Genomic DNA, 20,847 nt, shown 5'->3' on the forward strand with positions numbered 1-20,847 from the left:
CTGCCTTTACTTCCCACGGCTCATTCATGCTACGTACTCCCGGACTGCGCCCTAAGGGGAGAGCTTTGGTCCCAGATTGCGCTTCACATTTTACAATCAAGTTTGACAACCTGTTAAAAAAAAAGAAAAAAAGAGTTGCCTGAAACTCTGTCTCCTTTCCATGCTTCTCCTGGCATAGGTAGTCCTGGGATGAGAACTGATCTCAGGCTGAGCCTTGGTCTCAGACTGCACTTTTAAGTTTAAAAGCCTCCGCTGGCTTAGACGGTTGTCTCGTATTCTAAAACCTCTTTGCTGCCCATCATGCTACTCCTGTACTGTATCCTCGGGCTGACGGCTGATGAGGTCTCCAGAAGCAGAATGGTTTTGCGAAGGCGCCGATCGATAAAGTGCGCATCCCAGGCCGGGTATCGCTTCCTTGGGAGGTCGATCCGGATCACAGGTCCCTCCAGTGCACGAGATGAGGAGGAGGTCCTGTGAAGGAGTGCAGGAGAAGATGAAGGGGAGGGACGTACCTGGAAGACAGGCAGGCAACTGTCCCTGTCTCTGTCCTTGTCTCGCTCTCCGGGAACCGGCTCCCCCGTGTCTTTAGTCCTGGGGAGAGTCCTCGGAGGGCTGGTAATGACCATGTCTGTTTGGGAGCCTTGGGATGGGGTGATGCAAGCATCAATCACTCCCGCTACCCCTACCACACTCACCACACCCTCGTCCACACACCCTCCCCACTGTGAGCCCAGAACGGGCCCATCCGGGTGCAGCCAGCAGTAGTACACCAACATGAAGAAGGTTCCCAGGGCAAAGCTGCAGGCCACCAGGCACACCACCACCAGGGCGTAGGAGTCGGAGGTGTGTGGGCCACGGTAAGTGTACCAGGCGGCGGTCAGCGCCACATTCTCAACCAGCGTCACAGAATAGTAGACGGTCATCCGTAGGCGACTGGGGCCTTCCTTGACATTGAACCAGCAAAAGATGTAGATGATGCCCACCACCATGTTGTAGATGATCTCCTCCCATTTGGACATGCAGAAGTCAGTTTCACCTTGGATGATCCAGAAGGTCATGACACACCTGAAAGAACATAAACAAAAGCCTTAATAACGGCACTATGAGTCCTGCTACTAAGAATAATGAGGTCATTCGGATGGACAACCTCAAAAGGACTTTGTAATGACGGTGTATTTTCTATTTTCTAAAAGATAGCACCTATTCTTTGTTTTAATACTGACATGCATTTTATTATTTGTACTACGACCATCATTCAAGTTAAAACTCTAATGAGCAGAGGGACATGAAATTCACTGAGCACATTCATATTCTCTTTATTTTGGACACCTGTATATGCACCCCAATGTCATAACATAATATAACTTGTAGTCTAATGAACTGATTTCAATGCAATTTAGGGAGCATATTCTCAAAATGTGTACGGTGACACGTTTTAACACCTACTTCATAATAAAATCATATTTATTATTGTGTATTTTATGTTTTTAGTGTATTGTTTTTATATATGATGATTTTAATGTAAAGTGTCTTTGAGTGTCATGAAAAGCGCTATATAAATAAAATGTATTATTATTATTACTTCCCAATAACAATGAGATGGGCAACGCAGGTAATCATAAGAATTATCATGTGATGCATGTTTAGTGATTTCAATCTATTACCTGGTAATGGAATGCATTTTTAGGGATTTTACTATAATTGAGAGTTTTCTCCTGATAACTATTAAAAAAAACTTGTCAGTCTTCATCATTTTGTTAAATACTAAGCTTCTCATTGTGGGTCCAGACTCTTTTGCATCAGGTCACATGGCGCACCAGTGGCTGACGATGAAAATTCCGAAGTAGAGCTGGAAGACGGAGGCGAAGAGGGCAAAGGCCACGGTCCTCGCCCCGATGGTGAAGAAGTGCCACAGCATCTGGGTGATCACGGCCTTGTAAGACATTGGCAGCTTGTCGTCGCGGGAATCCCGGAGAACCTTCTGGTAAGAGGCGATCATCCAGGCCAGAGAGACCAGGGAGGCCGAGGCAGAGAGCCCTGGAAGGACAGATGAACAGAGAGAGAGAGAGAGAGAGAAAACAATAAGAGGAAGGGAAGAAACAGGCACAAATTAAAAAACATTTGGGTGATGAAGGGGAAAGTTAAATAAAGAAAGGTAGCAGCTGGCTAATTATAACAAATACACACTGACATGAAATACCAATATTTCAGTCAAATTAACTGTGAAACTTTGATATTGAATGTAAACAAGTGTCTCCAATGTGACAATTTTCAACCATGACAATCACTGTCAAATGTTTGAGACCTTTAAGATATCTTTTCCTGGACCAGAACAAACTGAACAACTGCGAGTGAAAACAACACAATGGTAAAGAATTTCTGTTTACCAAAAGATGGCGTAACGTCTCAATTGATGCTAAAATTCTAATACGGCACCTTTAAATGTTTTGCTTCCTCGCTCATTCAAGTAGACCTGGACTCGTTTCCAATCGAAGTAAAAGGATCATTAGCCCGCACACGTAACTGTGAGGCGCACTGCGAGCCGCCCAGAGTGCAGTTTAAACACATTAAACATTCATGTGCGTTAATCATGCAGGCTTGTCTCAAATTAGCCATGAATCACACTGAGAAGGCATTACAATTTGAGCAGAGAAAGAGCTGCACCGACTTTGCATTTTAATGTAATTTCTTTACGAAGAGATCGGGGAGAACTTGAATATTCCTCTCATATAGAAACTTACTGATATTTTTCTTCTCATCTAGTTTTTCTGTGTGTTGTACTTGAAACACCTTGAATGCCCGCTCATGCACTTTAGCACAGACATCAATTGCAAAGTCGTTAGAGATCGGAAAAAACAACAACAATAATAATTGTACAAACAAAACTGATTGAAAGATAACTTGTGTTCTTCCGTTGTGGAATTCACTCCTCCATGTTTCTGTCAGGACGGCACCTTTGAGAGCGCGTCTACTTCACAGAGTGCTAAATGATTCCACTTTTGTTTTGATCTCAGTTTGTTTTAATATTAATTTCTTACTTTATGTTTTTAGAGTGTTTCTTGGTTTCATGTTATTAGTGGTTCGTTCCTCAGTGTGTTCTGCAGCAGGAGAGATTTCTCTGGATGTTTCCACCATCATCCTTAGCTTGATACATTTTTTCCTTTTGTACAAAATGGAATTTGACATCAACCCAAGCTGACCACAGCCAATGGTCTCAGGGAACAACCCCCTCTTGCTGAGTTGATAAACCCCACCTGGGTTTACAAGCCGGACCAATGACATGACTCGTTTCCTGGAATTAAGGAAATAAACCAAAGCAGCTACTGAAGAAATGAAGCAGAGGGGATTATGGGTGGAAAGAGACAGATGCAGTTTGTTATGCTTGGAATACCCAGCACGTCCCAAATATTTGGAGAAACTATAACCAGCAGGGATTTATAATAACAGATGACTTGAATGATTAATTGGCAGAACTGAAAGTCGGTTAATTTGACTGGTTTGCTGACCAATGAGCCATATCAGCACCAAGGTGATATCAGCTACGTGGGAGAGTCTGTATTGTGTACTGTAAGTGTTTGCTCCTCACTTCTTCAAAAGTCTATTTGAGCTTTAAGACAAGGTTTTAGGGTTTAAGTTAGAATTTTGTTACGGCTAAGGTTAAGGTAAGTAATAAGCAAATGAAGCAAGATCACGAGCAAAACTGATTTTCAAATGTCACACGGAGAGCGATTCGATTTTCAGCAGGAGTTAAGAAAGGTCATTTAGCCTGGCACCGTGGCTTATGCAGGCAGATAGTTCGAACATCGAACAAGAGATTTATTTCTCTTCTGTGGCAGTAGACACAACAAAAGATGACAAACAGTGGTGTTAACATTACCACGCTAAACGATTATACTGGCTGTCCCCCTGCACACGCCTCTTGTATATGAGAACAGCCAGCACAGCCACCACACAGGTGAGCTATCTGTGCAGAAACACTCTCACAGGGCCATACATGTTCTTCTAGTGACGGTCAAAGCTCAACCACGAACTAAATTCGTGGTTACGCGTATTTTCAATCTGTCTTTTGTGATTGCATCCGCCGGATCTGAAAACAGCCGTGTCCTAATCTGTGTGTCCACAGTTGACAGGTTGAATGCAACCCGCCAGATCAGATAGTGGTCAAAGGTGTGGCTTTAAAACGGTGGATAAACACATTTCATTTCCTATAAATTCTTCACAATAAAAGTCCCTTGTTATTTTTACTACTCACTCTTCCTCCCTGCAGTATAGAGTTGTTTTATTGAAGGACAGATGTGAGACCTACAGTACGTTTGATAAACTGTCCCGATCGTGCCCACATGCTGTCCACACCTCCCTGAGGTCTGAGCTTAGAATGAGACAGGCCCCCTCTGCGTGTGGTCCGGCTGATCCGATATCCCAAAGCGAGCAAGATCTGCAAAAGACTTGACAGCTGATGCGTCCTGGCATGATCGGATGACAAAAGTTGCAGTGAAACGACAAGCGTAACCACGGCCTAAGATCCCGGCAGTCGCTGCTCATGTCATGCATGCCGTTGTGTTACACTCAGTGTGTGAACTACAGAATACCACGGGGCTTTGGAGAAGCTCACTTTCTTTTCTATTGCCCTTGTCCCTTCTTTTTGACATATCTGTATGCTGCTGACTAAATACAAAGATAACATTTTTGATATTGCGTCACCATACTTTGCTGGTCATGACAAGCCGGTATCTTTATGAAAGTAAAATACTGATGAATTACCCTCCTTAATGAATCATACATCGATAATAGCCTCATTTTACGCATGATCCATGATGATGAAAACACAGAAAAATAGAAATGCAGGGCAAAAATAGCATATTGTCAGTAGTTTAGAGACCGCCAAGATTTCACAGATCATGTTTTCAAAATGACCTCATGTCTTACTAAGAGAAGCCAAGCTCTCCCTGGCTCCCCTGTATGTTGTACCTTGGCTACACTGAGATGTTACGCACAGTCACTGTCCCCGTGTCCCCTCGTAGAATACAAGTATGGACTTAACAACAAATTATGCATATCACTCAGTTTGTAAGCTTTTCTGTTGGTCATGTGTTGTGTATTTAAGCTTTCATATGTGTCCCGTGGTTCGTACAATTCAAATATGTGTCTGATTCTTCACTTCGGTGCCGCCAGGTGTGTGTGTGAATGCTGAGTGTATACAGTGTGAGCGTCTGTGTGTGTGTGTGTGTGTGTGTGTGTGTGTGTGAGAGAGTGAGTGAGTGAGAGAGTTTTGTTTTATTCATCAAAGGCCAATCTGCTTCTTCTAAGAGGTGCATTAATAAAGCATAGACTCCACTGCTGATATCTGCTGTCTAAACATGCATATGCACACACACACACACACACACACACACACACACACACACACACACACACACACACACACACACACACACACACACACACACACACACACACACACACACACACACACACACGCTCTCTCTCTCTCTGAGGAGAAGCCTTTGTAACAACCAGAAATTGCAATAAAATCCAATAAAATAGGTCCAATAGAAAGTAGATAACCATCAGGATAATTCCACCCTATTGCTACTGGGGTCTATATGTGTTCATAGTTTTCTATCGTATTTTTTAATTTCTTAATCAGTAATAAAAACATTGCACTAAAACTGTGGTAAAGTAGTTTCAATGATCTGGCTTCCTGCTGAATCTGACATGGCTCTATAGCTGTGTCACAAAATGTCAGCAACTCGGTGAGTACAACTCCATCATATAAATCAAAGGCACTCTGTCGGTGAAACCTGCTTCCACTGACGTGTCACACTTTCCACAGCGGAGCAGGAAGTGCATCTCGCTCACCTTGCAGCGGGAGGACGATGTTTCCGTGGATCATGATGCTCAGCTGGAGGACGAGCTGCGGGGCCGACTTCAGGAAGGCCTCCAGGAGGCGCAGCATGGTGATGTCAGCGCTCTCGAACATCAGCCGCCAGCGGAAGTGGCGACGGGGCCCGTTGCCCTGCCAACGGCTCTGGGCACCAAGGTAGAGAGCGTGGACGTACCTGAGGGCGAGAGAGGTTCAGAATAGTGATGCTCGATGCTTCTTTATCAGCCCTGCATCGCCACTGCTTTCAGAACATCATTTTACAGGACATTTGAGGGATTTCTGTACATTTGACCTCATGCAAGACATTTTCCATATTATTAACTTTCACTGACTGGGCCGGTACGAGTGTGCCACGTCAGATATACTTTAACTTGAGATAACTATGTAAACGACCATCGTAAACACAATGAATGCAGAAATAAGTTCCTGCTAGAGCCGAGGAATGGAGAAAACAATGAGTGCTTTTAATGCCGTGTCACCTGAGCGGCGTACTGTCATTGAAATAAAGAAGACACTGTTTGATATGAAAAACGTCTCGCCACAGCGATCAATGACTGCAACGGGAGGGGGTCAAAAAATTGCGTCAAAGTAATCAAATATTGAATGCTTTAGTGAAAAGATTAAACTAAAACCAAAACTGGTAAAAGAAATGGAAAGAAATGATTTTCCAGCACGACATATAATGCAAAAAAAAAGAAGGTACAAGACTGTGTCAATAATTATTTCAAGAGTGAAGGAACTATATTCCGTAAACCGTTGTGAATGGTCGCCCCTCGAAACTCCAGATAAAACCGTTATCTAAAATGAAGAAAGACTCAGTAACTGCCTGCCTTATTTCACGCCTCAAACACATCGTACAGAACTTCCAGGAGCTCACTGTTGAGCCCTGAATAATCACTTATTAAAAAGTGAAAAAACAACAGGCTGTCAGTCAAGGAGGCTTTTTGTTCACCCTGAGGTGTTTGTGTATGATGAAGGTAGTGGCAGTGCATCACTATTGCTAAACAAAAATCTCAACAGTTTTCTTGCTTATGTCAGAGCAGCAATCTAAATTCAAACGGGTGCAAGGCTATAACAGTAAACAAATTGAAATGACATATTCCAGGAGAAATATGAACCCTCACCACGCTGTTCTCCTGGGAGATAAAAACACCTGAGAGTGATGCGTGAAGCTCCAGGGAAAGACCTTTACCCTCACCTGTCACTGTTTAACTCTGTTGTGCTTTTGTTTTGCTGTTTCTTTTGTGTCCGCGACAATATCGGTCGCCAGGTTGCAGCGGGTCAACTAGTATCCTCGTTTTTTGGAGAGATATTTGATGTGAGGAGAGGACGAGGCAGCGCCGTTCAAAGAACTGAGATGGGTCTGTTTTGTTGGAGGTTTTATGTGAACCTGCTGGTGCAGCACAAGGGCTGCATTAAAGAGCCGTCAGTCGGGAACAGGAGTGGAGTAAGAAAGTGTGACAGAAAAACACAAGATACTTTTTGGAAAACAGGTTGTTCGGCCTTATAAGGCAGAAGTGGTTTTAACGAGAAGTAAACACAAACTGTGCCGTGGGTTCAGTTACATGAGTGGTCCAAGAGGTCCCTAAGACACGCCTGAGAGGTCTCTGGATCTGCTTCATTTTTGCGTGGAACTTGATTCATTACAGTTAAAATAAAGATAATCTGCCAGTGCAGTAAGAATGCTTCTTACCAGATACCTGCCTTCTTCTTTCAAGACACAGGCACTTTCTATAAAAACAGTCAAATTCTCACTGTTTTCACTTATCTAAAAAAAGAAGAAAAAGGACAACGGTGGAGGTTTTTAAAAAGAAAATGACTTAAAACAACTCTGAGGTAAGAATCTGTGACTGCAAGGTTCGTCAAGTACACATTGCTTCATTTTAAGGGGTCTCATCTCAGATGGAGGAGGAAAACAAGGTGGCTGAAATGCATCTGGTGTTGGTGTGTATTCGAGGAAGGAGTGAGGCATCATGGGAGTGAAAGGATGGCAGACAGCAGTGCAGCAGGACGGATGAGGAGAGATGAAGCTATGCTGGAGGAAAAGTGAGACGACACTCACTTCCTGCGCTTCTGCATTTCAAGCAGATTTTAAATAGAGGGGTAAAAATAACCTAGAAGTGTAAGCAGACGCACACACACACACACACACCCACACGTCAGCATATATGACGCTGTTCAAGTCTGCAAAACACAGGCAAGCACGGATACACATGTGTATGTGTTTGACATGCAAACTGTCTTACACACCTAAATACACATGCACACACATGATATGCCTCACATGCATATTCTAACACACACACACGCACACACACACACACACACACAGAGAGAGTTACAGACAGGCAGGAAGGCCAACGAGGCAGCCTGGAAATCTGTATCTCTGCAAATAATTTGCTGTCCAAGCACTACTGGCACTCCTCCATTCAGTCCCTGTGTGTCTCTGCCTCTATCTTAATCTCCACCTCAGTATCTGTTATTTTTGACTTTCATTCATTCATTCCTCTACCTTTTTTTCTGTGTTGACACATTTCTCTTTGTTCTATTTATCCGTTTAGACTTATTCAAACAATCCCTTGTTGTACTTCTTGCTGAGTAGGCCTTTCTCTTTCATCCTCTATACTTTTTGTGTGTTTTCTCTAGGAATTGTTCATAATCCCTCTCTTTTTCTGCCTCCTTTCCTTTGCTTGTTATCTCTTATTTAGTTTCACTCTCAATCCAATGTCATGCAGCTATTGTCTCTTTCTCTCGCTCTCCAACCAATTTATTTTGTTCTTCCCTTGAGCGTGCTCTCTTCTTCCAGCTTCCAATCTATAAAATCTATATAAATCGTCTCTCTACTCTTACCTCCGTCGCTCCTCTTTCTCCTTCCCTATTTCTACTTTCTCCTCCTCCCCTTTCATTTCCTCTGGGCAAAAACTCAAGGAGACTATCTACAAGGCCACAGTTGGACCTCTGAACATGTGTGAAAAGAGCGAGTCGAGTCTTTGGAGAATGTCTGCCAAGTGTGATGGTGAGCCAAGAATGAGCCCAAGGAGCGAGAGAAGAAATGAAACTGTGATACACACTTCATTTAAATCTCCTTTAGATATATTTTACAGGTCAACAGAAATACAGTGATCAGCAGCAAAAAAAGGAAATGGAGGCAAAGATTTGTAATTTAACTGAAAACACCAGCAGCTCTTTTAATATCAGCGCGGCCCAATCAGGAAGCTGTGGGATTACATTTGAGGTACTTGTACTTGTCTTTTCTTTCATGGCACTGTCTACTTCTAAATCTCTACATTTCTGCCAAAAATGTAGAGATTTGTTTGATTGCATTTGTTTCATGGTTACTTTACAAATTAAAATGATGGCATACAAAACACCGTTCACAGGGATTCAAGACCTGCTCACATTTTCTGTGCATTATCACGCTTATTATACAGCTACTTACAAAAGAAATCAATCATTTGAAAGCTTTAAAAATGCTTGTAATATAATGCAGTGTAGTGTAATACAAATAACAAAAGTAAGGCTCTATTCATACACTATATGGCTACATGTACAATGGTTCAACCAGAATGACAATTGTCTACATGATGTCAAACAAACACGAGAGGTCATCATGTGGCTGTAAATGCATTCAAGATTATTATGTTGTTGTTGTTAGCAGACATGATGAGCGTTTCCGTTTTTATAATTACGATCATGATTATAATAATTATTGACACTGTTGAGGCATCGATTGACTGTCCGCAGATTCCATCACTACAGCTCATTGACTTGAAATGGATCAGCTTACAGGACACAGTGAGGCGCAGTAAACAAAGGCCAGGAAACAGATATTAGAGGAAGGAATAATTAATGATTTGTTTCCCAAATGACAATAATAAAAACTATGATGATAACTGAAGCAGATAGTTGGCACCAGGAGGCTGTTATGATGTTAAATCACTCACTTATTTCCTCATGATTATTTTTATATCTACTGCTCACAAGACTAATGACATCTCTGTATGGTTTCTGATGTTATAACTACATCTTAACCGCTGTGACATCACTGACAGCCAGGCCATTACTGTAAATCCTCCATTGACGAGACAGAGAGGAAATGGAGAGAGAGAGAGAGAGAGAGAGAGAGAGAGAGAGAGAGAGAGAGAGAGAGAGAGAGAGATGGGTGTTTATTAATAACTCGTCCCTGATTTGATCAAAGACTGGACTGGAGTTCTGACCCGCCCCCTTGTCAGTCTCTACGGTGATAAATTGGTACCGGCACCAGGCTTTTAACGAGCCACTGATCTATTAGTTGACTCGGGCACATCCGCAGCATATTTCTACATATCCGGCGAATCTTTCAGCCGTTAACAGGGGAGGGAGGGAGAGGGAGAGAGGGAGAGGGAGAGAGAGATAGATAGAGAGAGAGAGAGCTCTTTAACCTTCATCACTTGTCTGAAGAGACTCTCAACCTGCCCATTATCACGCCAGCAATCAGTGGCATTTATTACCGCTCTATGTGTGCACGTCTCTCTGTGTGTCGATATACACAGCATGATCTAATGTCTCTTATGAAACACACTGTGCTGGTTCTCACTTCTGATTGGTTGAGTCACATTGGAAGACGTTGTGCAATAACTGAAGAATATATATATATATATATATATATTTGTATATATATATATATATAAATATATGTTACGGTGCATTTGGCGACTGGAGGATGTGGCGTTTTTCGTTTGAATTCCTTCCTTCAGAGCTCGCTCTGGGTTACATGTTGAGTCTGCTGCACCGATGCTGCTGCTGAGCTGAAGTTACACAATAAAGAAGGGGTCATCAACTACATTTGTCCAAGGGACAGAATGTTTCTAGGCAGACACTGTGAGGGATAGACTTTCAAACAATGATAAAAAAACTAAAAAATACCACACCACAGTTGTATGCCTGTCTGTCCAAAAAAGACTTTATCATGTTATCCTTATCGACATTTGTTAGAAATTGTCATGACAAGCATAAGAACTTTTGAGTACAACTTGAATGCCGAAATCATATTGTTGAATGACACCAAATCTGTACGGCCGACCCCAGCTTTAAGTCTCACCTCATCTTTCCTACATGATGTGTCTTTTGGGGACATCAAGTGACATCAGCATAATAACAACAACAACAACAACAAATGTAATTCAGACAAATTAGGCAAACGTAAAACTTGTGGGACGAGGACGAGCTTGCAGTCTAACTTTGAGAATCATGTTTTTTTCTTTTTCTACCTCTAAACTGGTACAAAATGTAACTTAAAGATGTTGAATATTTAAGAATGCACTGGTGTAATGGAGCCACACAGGCATACGTTACTGTGACAGCATCATGGAAGAGCACAAGCAGTCCCCCCCCCCCCCCCCCCCACCCCAGCAGGGATGACAAGCCCCCTGCAGTGGGTGGATGGAGGTTAGAACAGTCAACCGCCTGCTAGTCTGTGAATAATGCAGCTGTCAAAGATCTCAAAATGAAACACACTGAATACACACAGGACTGCCCTGGGCTCTGTTCCATACTGCAGCGCACAAATGCACACGTGCACACACACACACACACGCGCGTACACACACACTCACTCACTCACTCACTCTACGTACAACACATGTGCAAAAAACACACATTGTATGCATGCAGGCAGATACACACAGCCTATAATGCACATTTAATGCCATACATGCACTTTTACAAATGGGGGGAATATAGTCACACTTTCACTCACAAACACACACACACACACAGTACTAAAAGTAGTGCTATGACAAAACAAATTGTACCTTTTACTTCCCATATTACGGAATATATATTCCCTTCTTAAAGGAACAGTGTGTTACATTTAGTGGGATTTATTGGCAGAAATGGAATATAATATTCATATGTTTTCATCAGTGGACAATCACCTGAAACTAAGAATCGTTGTGATTTTTGTTAGCTCAGAAAGAGCCTCATATATCTACATAGGGAGCAGATCCTCTTCCTAGCACGAGCCTTTTGCATTTTTACATGACCAGATGCATCCCTGCGATGAGTTCCTCAGTATTAAGTATTGATAAGCTGCATCGTTACTCTTGCTTTTTTATCAGTTATTCTAAATGTTTATGTGTAATTTATTATTACGCTGCAGAGTGCATCTCCTCCACTCTCTCTGTCTGCAGTCTCTCATCCACAGTCTCTCAGCCCCTCATAAAGTCAACTTCTCAGAGGCCTTGACCGGTCCTGCTGGGTCCCAGCTAAATGTTGCATAGATGTCAGGACCTGTAGAGTTCAGACTGATGTGGAGCCAAGGAGAACTACAAAGCGTGGACCTGATATCCAGCTCATAGGGTCCTCTGGGTTTCGGTGATTTAGATCGGCCCATAGATCTGTATACTGAGTGCAGAGAGGTTGAGCCACTAGCAGTGAGTGAGTGTTTGTATGGAAGCCCACACAGAGCAGAAATAATGTCTGTGTAGAGCTCAGCTGTCACCACCGACCTACTTAGACTGCCACACTGACAAACCCAGCACAGAGAGGAGGATGTGAGATTATGGGAGAGTGTGAGGGGAGGAAAGAGAGAAAGACAACAAGACGAAAAAGCACAGAGGAGAAGAATAGAAGAAAACCGAGGTTATGAGATTATGTGTGAGTATGAACGATGGAAAAATGCAAAATGAGACAGAGAGGATGAGAAGGAGGAAAAAGTGAATGAATGATGTAGAGAGAGCGAGGAGAGACAGGAAGGGAGGACATGATGTGTGTGCGTATGTGTGTGCTTGTCGGTGTGTGTGTGTGTGTGTGTGTGTGTGTGTACAACGGAGGCAAACGAGCATTGATCGCTGCTGCCAAAGCTGCCGAGCTGCTGATCAGATAAGATCACGTCGAGCGCTGAAGTGTTTAATTGGAAAGTGTGTGTGTGTGTGTGTGTGCGTGTGAAGCGGGTGATGTTATCACTTGACTTTTATCTCTCCGCTGCTCTCTGTCTCTCCGTCTCTCCCTCTCTCATATCCGTCATTCAGGAGTTGTACAAAACTCCGAGCCGTCGTTCTGCTGTGTGACGGCTTCAAGGAGAAAATGAACGGGAGGAGGAAGAGGAGGGGTAAAAGGAGGAAGAAACAGGAGCAGAGGGAGATGTACAGGTTAAAGGGAATCGTCATCTCAATTCTAATATGACCTAGTAATCTACTATCGTAATCAAGATCCCAATGTTTGTGTTTCAGTGTCTTTGCAGCGTCATTACTCCTCAATGGTTTGAGACATTCCTGTTAAACTAGAGAAACAGTGCTTAAGGCCAATTCCTTTTTTGTCCATGCGAGCTCTTTACTTCAGTCAATAAAAGCCCTGTAAGGAGGTGTAAAAAAGGCCATATATGAGGCTTGGGAGCTGATTTTTCAAGGCAAAGATGTCGAGGAAAATGGCGACGAATCTGCGTCCGACTCGTGCTATTCTGAAGATGAGGGGATTTTTTGCAGTGAGATCCTTACGAATACCAGTAAGTAATCCACATTGTGATGAAATATGTAGGCTGTGGAGTATAGGGAAAAATGATTTGATGATTTGATTTGAATTGAATTGAAGAGGAGATCGCGGTTCGTGTCCCGTGTGAAACCGAGTACATATTTTACCGTTGTTTGGTTACGTCACGTGCATGCTTAACTAGCGTCCAGTTGTTTAACTAGCGTCCTTATTTTACATAGTTATTTCAAACCAAAACACAATCTTTTCCTAAACCTAACCAAGTAGTTTTGTTGCCAAAAGTGAACACTTTCATGTGAACACAGAAGTAAATTCTGAAAAGACAGTAGGCATGTAGCGAGCAGAAACTGACACGCCGTCCCTGACACGTCCAAAACAGACGCTGGAGAAAACTATGGTATGGTCTTAATGTGGGTCTCAGGGGGTTTAAATAAGGAGAAAATAAAAAGATTGGAAAGGAGGATAAAAAAAAGGAGAGGAGGGATAAGAGAGAGAAAATGGAAAAGAAGGAGAGACAGAAGAATAAAAAGAATGAGTGACAGGAAAGGACAGATAAAAAGAGTGAGGAAAGGAAAGGGAAGGTAAGAAAGATGGGAATTAAAGAGGAGAAATTCAAGGAAATAAAGAAGAGGGGGGGTGGAAAAAGCAGAGGGGGAAAGAGAGAAAGAACAAAAGAGAGGACAGATCAAGGAAGGAGAATAGAGTTCAGAAAATAAAATTTAATGAAATAAAAATGAAAGGGAGTGGGAATTAAGCCAAAGGAAAGATAACGGAAAAAAGTTAATCAAAGAAAGAAATGGGAAATCAAAATAGGAAAATAAAAAGAGGAAAAGGGAAAGAAACAAAAAAGTTAAGGAACAGAAAGAGGGGAAAAGGAAAATAAAGTAGAATGCTGAAAAAAAGAAGAAAGGAAAATTCTAAAGAAATTGAAAGCATATCAAAAGGAAGCAGGAAACCAGGAACTTAAAGGCAAAACTGAGGAGATGACGAGTTGAAGAAGAGCCTGAAGAGAGGACAGGAGGGAGGAGAAAGAAGTGAAGGGGAAAAAGGATGAAGAGGCAAGGAAAGAAACTAAGGACAAAAATGAGCCAGGTGAAGAAAGATGCGAAGAAGTGATAAAGAGACGCGAAGGGAGGTGAAGAGGAACCGAAGAGAGAGAAGGAGAGGAAAGGTGAGGAGATTTATGGCGTGAAGAAAGGGTAATGAAGGGAGAGAAGAAAAGGTAATGGAGGAAAAGAGAAAAGAGGAATGGAGGAGGGGATGATCGGTGAGCTGCTGCCTGCGCTGATCAATCACTGTTTATGAATGGATCAGAGACACAGAGAGGGGGATGGATGGAGAGGGAAAGATATTTATTACACAGAGAGAAATAAACGATAATGGGGCAGTGAAAGAGAGATGGATGCTCAGAGTCAAATTCCTATTTATTTTTGCCTTTCCCTCTTTGCTTATTGTTTGTCTCTGTACCTTTTTTTCTCTTTCCGTTTTGCTCTCCTCTCATTTATCGGCGTATATATTCCTCTCTCTGTTCTCTGTGGCTATTCAAATAGATCTGGTGTTGTGTTTAATGACGGCTGTTTCCTCCAAATGGAAAGAAAACAACTCAAAACACTCGTGAGCCAATCACAGCTCTGTAGATGGGATCAAAAATTTAGACATTTTCTTTGTGTTCCGGATTTCTTTTTAAAAAGGTGATAAGTGTGAATAAGGTAAAAACAGCTCTACAGATTGTTGTGTGAAATATTAACACTTCAATCAACATACCTCCAATCAAATAAACACATGTTACATTGATGTGGCACTCCAGCTGTTTTGGATAGCAACAGTTACCCACGTAAACCACCATGTTCTCAACACACACATTACAAACTAACACCAGCAACAAGTCACGTTTGCTTTTTGGAACATAACAACAGCAAAGTTAACACAATACTCAGTCCAGCACTGCATGATGGGAAATACTGTATGGGCGGTTGCTTGCATCCAGCAACGAGAGCGGGAGAGGGAGAAGGAGAGAGAGAGATTATTTGATTCTTTCAATCTTCCCTCCCTTCTTTCATATTTCCCATGTCGTATCCATTTTTCTTCCTTCTTCTCCTTCCTCCTCCCCCAGCTTTCCTTCTTCACCATTCTTCCTCCATTATCCTCTTCACCTTTCTTACCCTCTGTTTGTCTGCCTCCTTTTCTTTCTCCTCTTTCCTTCGTTCCTTCCCCATGCCATTCCTTCCTCACCTTCCCCCCCTTCCTTCCTTTGTTCAGTTTCCATATTTCCTGCCTTTCTTTCATCTTTCACCACTTTGCTTCAGGTGGAATAGGGCACCACTTCTCCTCTCCTCTCCTCTCCTCTCCTCTCCTATCCTCTCCTCTCCTCGCTGTGTCGCCTCAGATTTTGAAGGTCATAACTTTCACAACATTTAATCACAGTAGGAGGCTGAGTTTCTGCATGGCCTCCTGCAGCTAAGGGTCAGCCCAAAAACATTTCAACAGTCATTCCCAGTTTTAAACAGATTCAATAACTGCCGTTCCCCTTCCACTCATCCTACCTTCCACTGCAGCGAGACAAGCTTTATTAAAAACAGTCTTTTTGCTTTTTAATCACGTTCATCATCTGAAAGCTGCTTGTACAAACTGCCTTACATGAAAAGAACAGAAATGGAACAAAATAAATTAGAATAACCTCACAGGGACCCAAAACAATTAAAAAGATTAGAACCTAAAACCATTAAATTAAGAGATCAATAAGAAAGCATGAAAGAAAAATGACTTCACATAAAAAGCTTGTTTTATAGGACGTCTTAAAAAAATATCTTAAACCGCGACGCTCATAACCAAAACGTACTGAAGCTGTTGTGATTATATAATCCATATGTACTCTATTCTCTTTCCCACTTTTTCTGAGGCCCAATTTCCTCAAAACAGAACAAACTGATCATTTTTATAATTCAAACTTCCATGAAGAGTTTAATTCAGCTGAAAGCTCCAAAACCCAGTTATTTTGGATGCCTCTTGCTTGTTGAGTGCTGGTGGTATTGAGATGTTTGTGATGGCATAAAATGTTTCAGCGATCTAAAACAATCATCGCATCAACAGTACACGGTGGTGTTGTCATGTCTCAGGCGACAACTGATTTATATTACAGGAGCAGGAGCCACGTTCATGCATCTTGTCAAGACGTTGTATGAAGACATTGTGGGAGTTGAAATGATTAAAAGGCTTTTCAGGTTGAGTTTAATGTTCTGATTCACCACCAGTGATGAATTACTGTCACTCCTGCATTCAGTGTGAAGTATACGGGCACTAACGAGTGAAACATTGTCCACCTGCGAAACGGCCGGAATTTCATGAAGCTGCAGGTGTTGAGAGTCAGGGACGTGTTTTCTGATGCAGTGTGCTTCTGTGCTTCATGGTATGACATAAATAATCAATAACCATTGCAGTAATGGATATTATGTGAATTTAGATCACAAGTGAAATTCATCTTGATTGATTCATCAATTTATTTCTGCCAGATTTTTGTCTTTACATGTTAGCCAAACAAGAACACTGAATAGCGCTTTCATTTCACTTCATTCAGTGGGCCTGATGCAAAAATAAAAAACAACACGTGATTTTCTATATCTTTTTAAAGATTTGGGTATTTTTATAATTCACTTCAATATTCTTCACGTTTACTTGGAGTAACATCTAGTGGCCATTATGGGAACTGCAGCTTAAGACACCTGAGCACTGGTTCTACATCCATCCATGTTGGTAAAAGTTTGTTGTTGTCAATAAGATTATACTTGAAACAAATAAGTAGATTTGTTTAAAATGATATGACTGCAGGTTAAACCTCTGTGTGTCACTTTCAGCAGACAGACAGAAGAAGAAATAAAAATGGTCTTCACCGATCACAATCCGTTATCTGTGTGTGCGTGTGTGTGTGTGTGTGTGTGCGGGTGTGTGTGGTGTCTAGGACTTTCTGTCCAATATAGCTTTTCCCAACACACCGCTACCATGGTTACGCAGGCATATAAGGTGGCACGGAAACAAAAAGAAAGACGTTAGAGCATGCGCGCTGCTGATCACCTGGTTGTCGCTTTCTCTCCCACCGCACACACACACACACACACACACACGGACACACACAGCATCTTTGTAAGTGATGCAGATGCACAAATATAAAGACACACACACATATACGCACTAAATCTGCATCTGCTATTAAGGCAACACCCATCACCTGCTGTCTGACACACACATGCTATAAATATCCATGTGCCACTCAAAGTGTTCAGTTGTCCATCCCCAAGCTGCTGTCCCACATAGCCACTCAACTGAGCTGTGTGTGTGTGTGTGTGTGTGTGTGTGTGTGAGAGAGAGAAAGTGTTATTTTAAGTTGTGTGTTTGAACGACGGAGCGAGGGGGAGAAATCCAAGGAGAAGAACAAAGGCAGAGTGTCTGTGTGAGTCAGAGGAAGTGTGTGTATGATTTGTGTTTGCGATGCATATTTTTTTATTATGCGTGTCAGAATAAACATTTCATCTCCCTGCAAGTGATGCAGGCACCCCCTCGGCCAATCAGTCATGAGTAAATAAACGCTGCGCCCCCCCCCCCCTCCCCTCAGGCCAATCGGAGCAGCTTTAGAAAAGCCAGAAGGAAGTCGGAACGAGGTGGCTCTGAAGTTTGAGATAAACTGCTCGACATCACGGCAATTAAACGGATGATTGTGTCGCCCCCCTCAGGCCAATCAGTGCAAGCTTTGAAAATGCTGGAATAAAGCTGAACTAAAATGAACGTTCACTCTCTTTACATTTTTCTTTCTTTGTCGTCTAGCGAATTTGCATCAGCTGTTCTTTTCCCCAAGCTTGTTGTGCTCTACAATACATGTATCTTAATGTCAACAAACCCCACAAAAAGTCAGAAACCAACGTGTTAGTGCGTCTCTTACTTTCTGACTTCCTGCCTTTGGCTCTCAGCACATATACCGTACAAGCACATTGCTCCTCCTGAAGACATTCAACTTTAATAACAAGTTGCAAATATATACAGTAGTATCAAACACAAACGCAAACACAAAGGCTCAGTGTGAACACAGTATGGTCTTTGTTAGGGACTTTTGTCAGCGGGTGATTAATACACATGCTTTACATTTACATACCACTCTGTCACTGCAGTAAACCTCGGGAACAAAAACAAGAAACCCGGCCTTTTTGGGAAACATATCCATTTGGTTGCCTCTGATTGTGTTTCTATAGATATTCTTTGTCCCTACAGCCCATGAACACACTGCACCACAACAACAGGTGTCAGTTGCAATCACACCGCCAGCCTGAAGCAGACTCTTTAAATGATGTGGAGTAAAAGAGATTCAACTTAGAAACGCATGGTATGAGTCTTCAATGAGGTCATAAAATAGTGAAGAAGAGGAATGCATCGTTCTGAAGCCAAGAGCTCAGCAGCACCGGAGGGAGGCTTTTTGAAAGCAGATGGGTGATGTGTTAAATATCTAAGTATACACTCAGGAAGACTGTATTCAGGCAGTAGTCATATTTCCTGCCTCAAACACTCTTCTTGGCATATTTTCATTTTGTTCACCAATAGAACTTGATTATGCCCTTTGTGGAGATATGTGAGTGAAATATTGCAGATGCTTGAAAATCGCCACAACGGCATAAAGCAAATACATAGAGACGCACATACACACCGAAAGCCAAACTCACACCCACAGTTCAGCATGTAATTCTTTAAGCATCACAAAATGTCTTCCCCCCCCCCCCCTCCCCCCATCAAACAGTCGCCATGGATACTGACCCACATTTCAGCCAACATGGAGATCTGCTTCTCATTTACATTCACCTCAAATAAATTGGCTGGAAGGTAAAGCTTCTAAGTTATTATATTTTAAATTAAAGCGGAAGGCTGTGTCGGAGATCACTCACTGTTTTACAACTACTCAGTATGTGTTTTTGTGATTAGGACTTTTATTGTGAAAGGTAAAAACCAAAAGGGTTATGCCCTGCCATTGTCAACGTGGGGGCAGTAAGCGTATTTTCCCAAATGAATGCTAACATGCACACAATGACATGGCAACATGCTGATGTTTAGGTTCATGTCTATGTTCACTATCTTAGTTAGTTAGTAGAGCTGAGGCTGATGGGAATCTTATTGAACCAAAACACTGGACATCTTACTATCTTTTCCTAAACCTAACTGGGTTTCCTATGAAGACGGTAGTTTATTTTGAAAAGCTTGTATGCATGTAACGAGATGAAATTGACAAGTGTTTCTGGCTTTCGTCGGAAAACGCACGGCAAACGAGGAGTACCTTTTGGTAGGATATCGTCAAGCATTGCATGAGGAAACATGAGGTCAGAGTGCAGTGGTGCCATCGTCACAGTGAAAGGCCCTTCAGTGAGAGAGAGAAATGGAGAGTACGAAGAGAAGGACAAACTCAAGCAGGCACAAAAAATGTATGAATGAGTGAAAATAGCAGTTTATTCAAGAGATTCCCACAAGTTCACCAGAGGGACATATTATGCTGTACTCTTGCACAATCGACACTAATCGATTGTTTGATTGAATCAAAAGATCTGAAAAACTTGTGGAGTTTCTCCACAAATAATCACACATTTCTTGGAAATCAGCTAAATACATCTCAGTTGACTCGAACTAAAAACAATCGATAAGTGGACCAACAATAAAGAGTTGAAGTGTACTTATTATTTAGATATTTTCATTCTTTAAAATTCACCAGAATGCAGGAAACAAAGTCTATAACACTCTGTTTCTGCTGTGGTTTAGAAATCCTTCCTTTTTTAACATCTCGAGTTTGACAAGTATTATTTTACATGTCTTGGTTATTTTTGTATTTAGGTGGTTTGATGTCATTGTTTGAATTTGAAGTGAGTAAGTTCTGTAGTAATATTGCTTTATTATATCAAAGGTTTTGTGTCCGTCTTAAACAACAGTTGGGACCATGTGAGAAGTTCTCTCATTTTAAAATGGAATTCAGTTTTGAATGTGTGTGTTTTGAAGTTCCATAAATAAAGCAAATGCTAAAAAAAAACCTCAACCTGACGTTTCTCACACCCTCTACATGTGACTGAATGAGGTGTTACAAGAAGCTGTTTCTTTAGTTTTAGTTTTTTAGCAGGTGTTGCTTTTTTCAAACCGCGGCGATTTCATTTTGGAAACAAACTCGTGAAATGTTCGGCCAGGATTAGTGGAGGCGTTCTGGTGGCTTCAGAGTGATTTGGTTGTTAAAAAAAAGAAGCAGCAGCTACACCGACTGACAAAGAGAGATTGATTCTCAAAACTCAAACTGGAGACACGCTGAGATGAGAAACTGCAGATTCGTGAAACATCATTGAATCCAACATCGTTTTTAACCATCAACCACTTCTTTACAAACACATATCTCAAAAGCTAAATCCCTTTCTCTCTCTCTCACACACACACACACACACACACACACACACACACACACACACACACACACACACACACACACACAC

At 42.0% G+C, this 20,847-nt stretch overlaps 1 protein-coding gene across 2 annotated transcripts in view; it reads right to left on the reverse strand.

The window, feature by feature from the left end:
- Positions 1–257: 257 nt before the first annotated feature.
- xkr7b (XK, Kell blood group complex subunit-related family, member 7b) overlaps positions 258–20,847 on the reverse strand; it is a gene marked incomplete at both ends in the record, with an annotated part of 44,692 nt that continues 24,102 nt past the window's right edge. For both annotated transcript variants that reach the window (XM_079272981.1, XM_079272980.1), the window contains 3 exons: positions 258–1,065; positions 1,818–2,037; positions 5,860–6,059. In XM_079272981.1, coding sequence (XP_079129107.1) covers positions 258–1,065; positions 1,818–2,037; positions 5,860–6,059 — 1,228 coding nt within the window. The remainder of the gene's footprint in view (positions 1,066–1,817; positions 2,038–5,859; positions 6,060–20,847) is intronic.

The sequence above is a fragment of the Melanostigma gelatinosum genome, assembly GCF_949748355.1.
Source record: "Melanostigma gelatinosum genome assembly, chromosome: 8".
NCBI lineage: Eukaryota > Metazoa > Chordata > Actinopteri > Perciformes > Zoarcidae > Melanostigma > Melanostigma gelatinosum.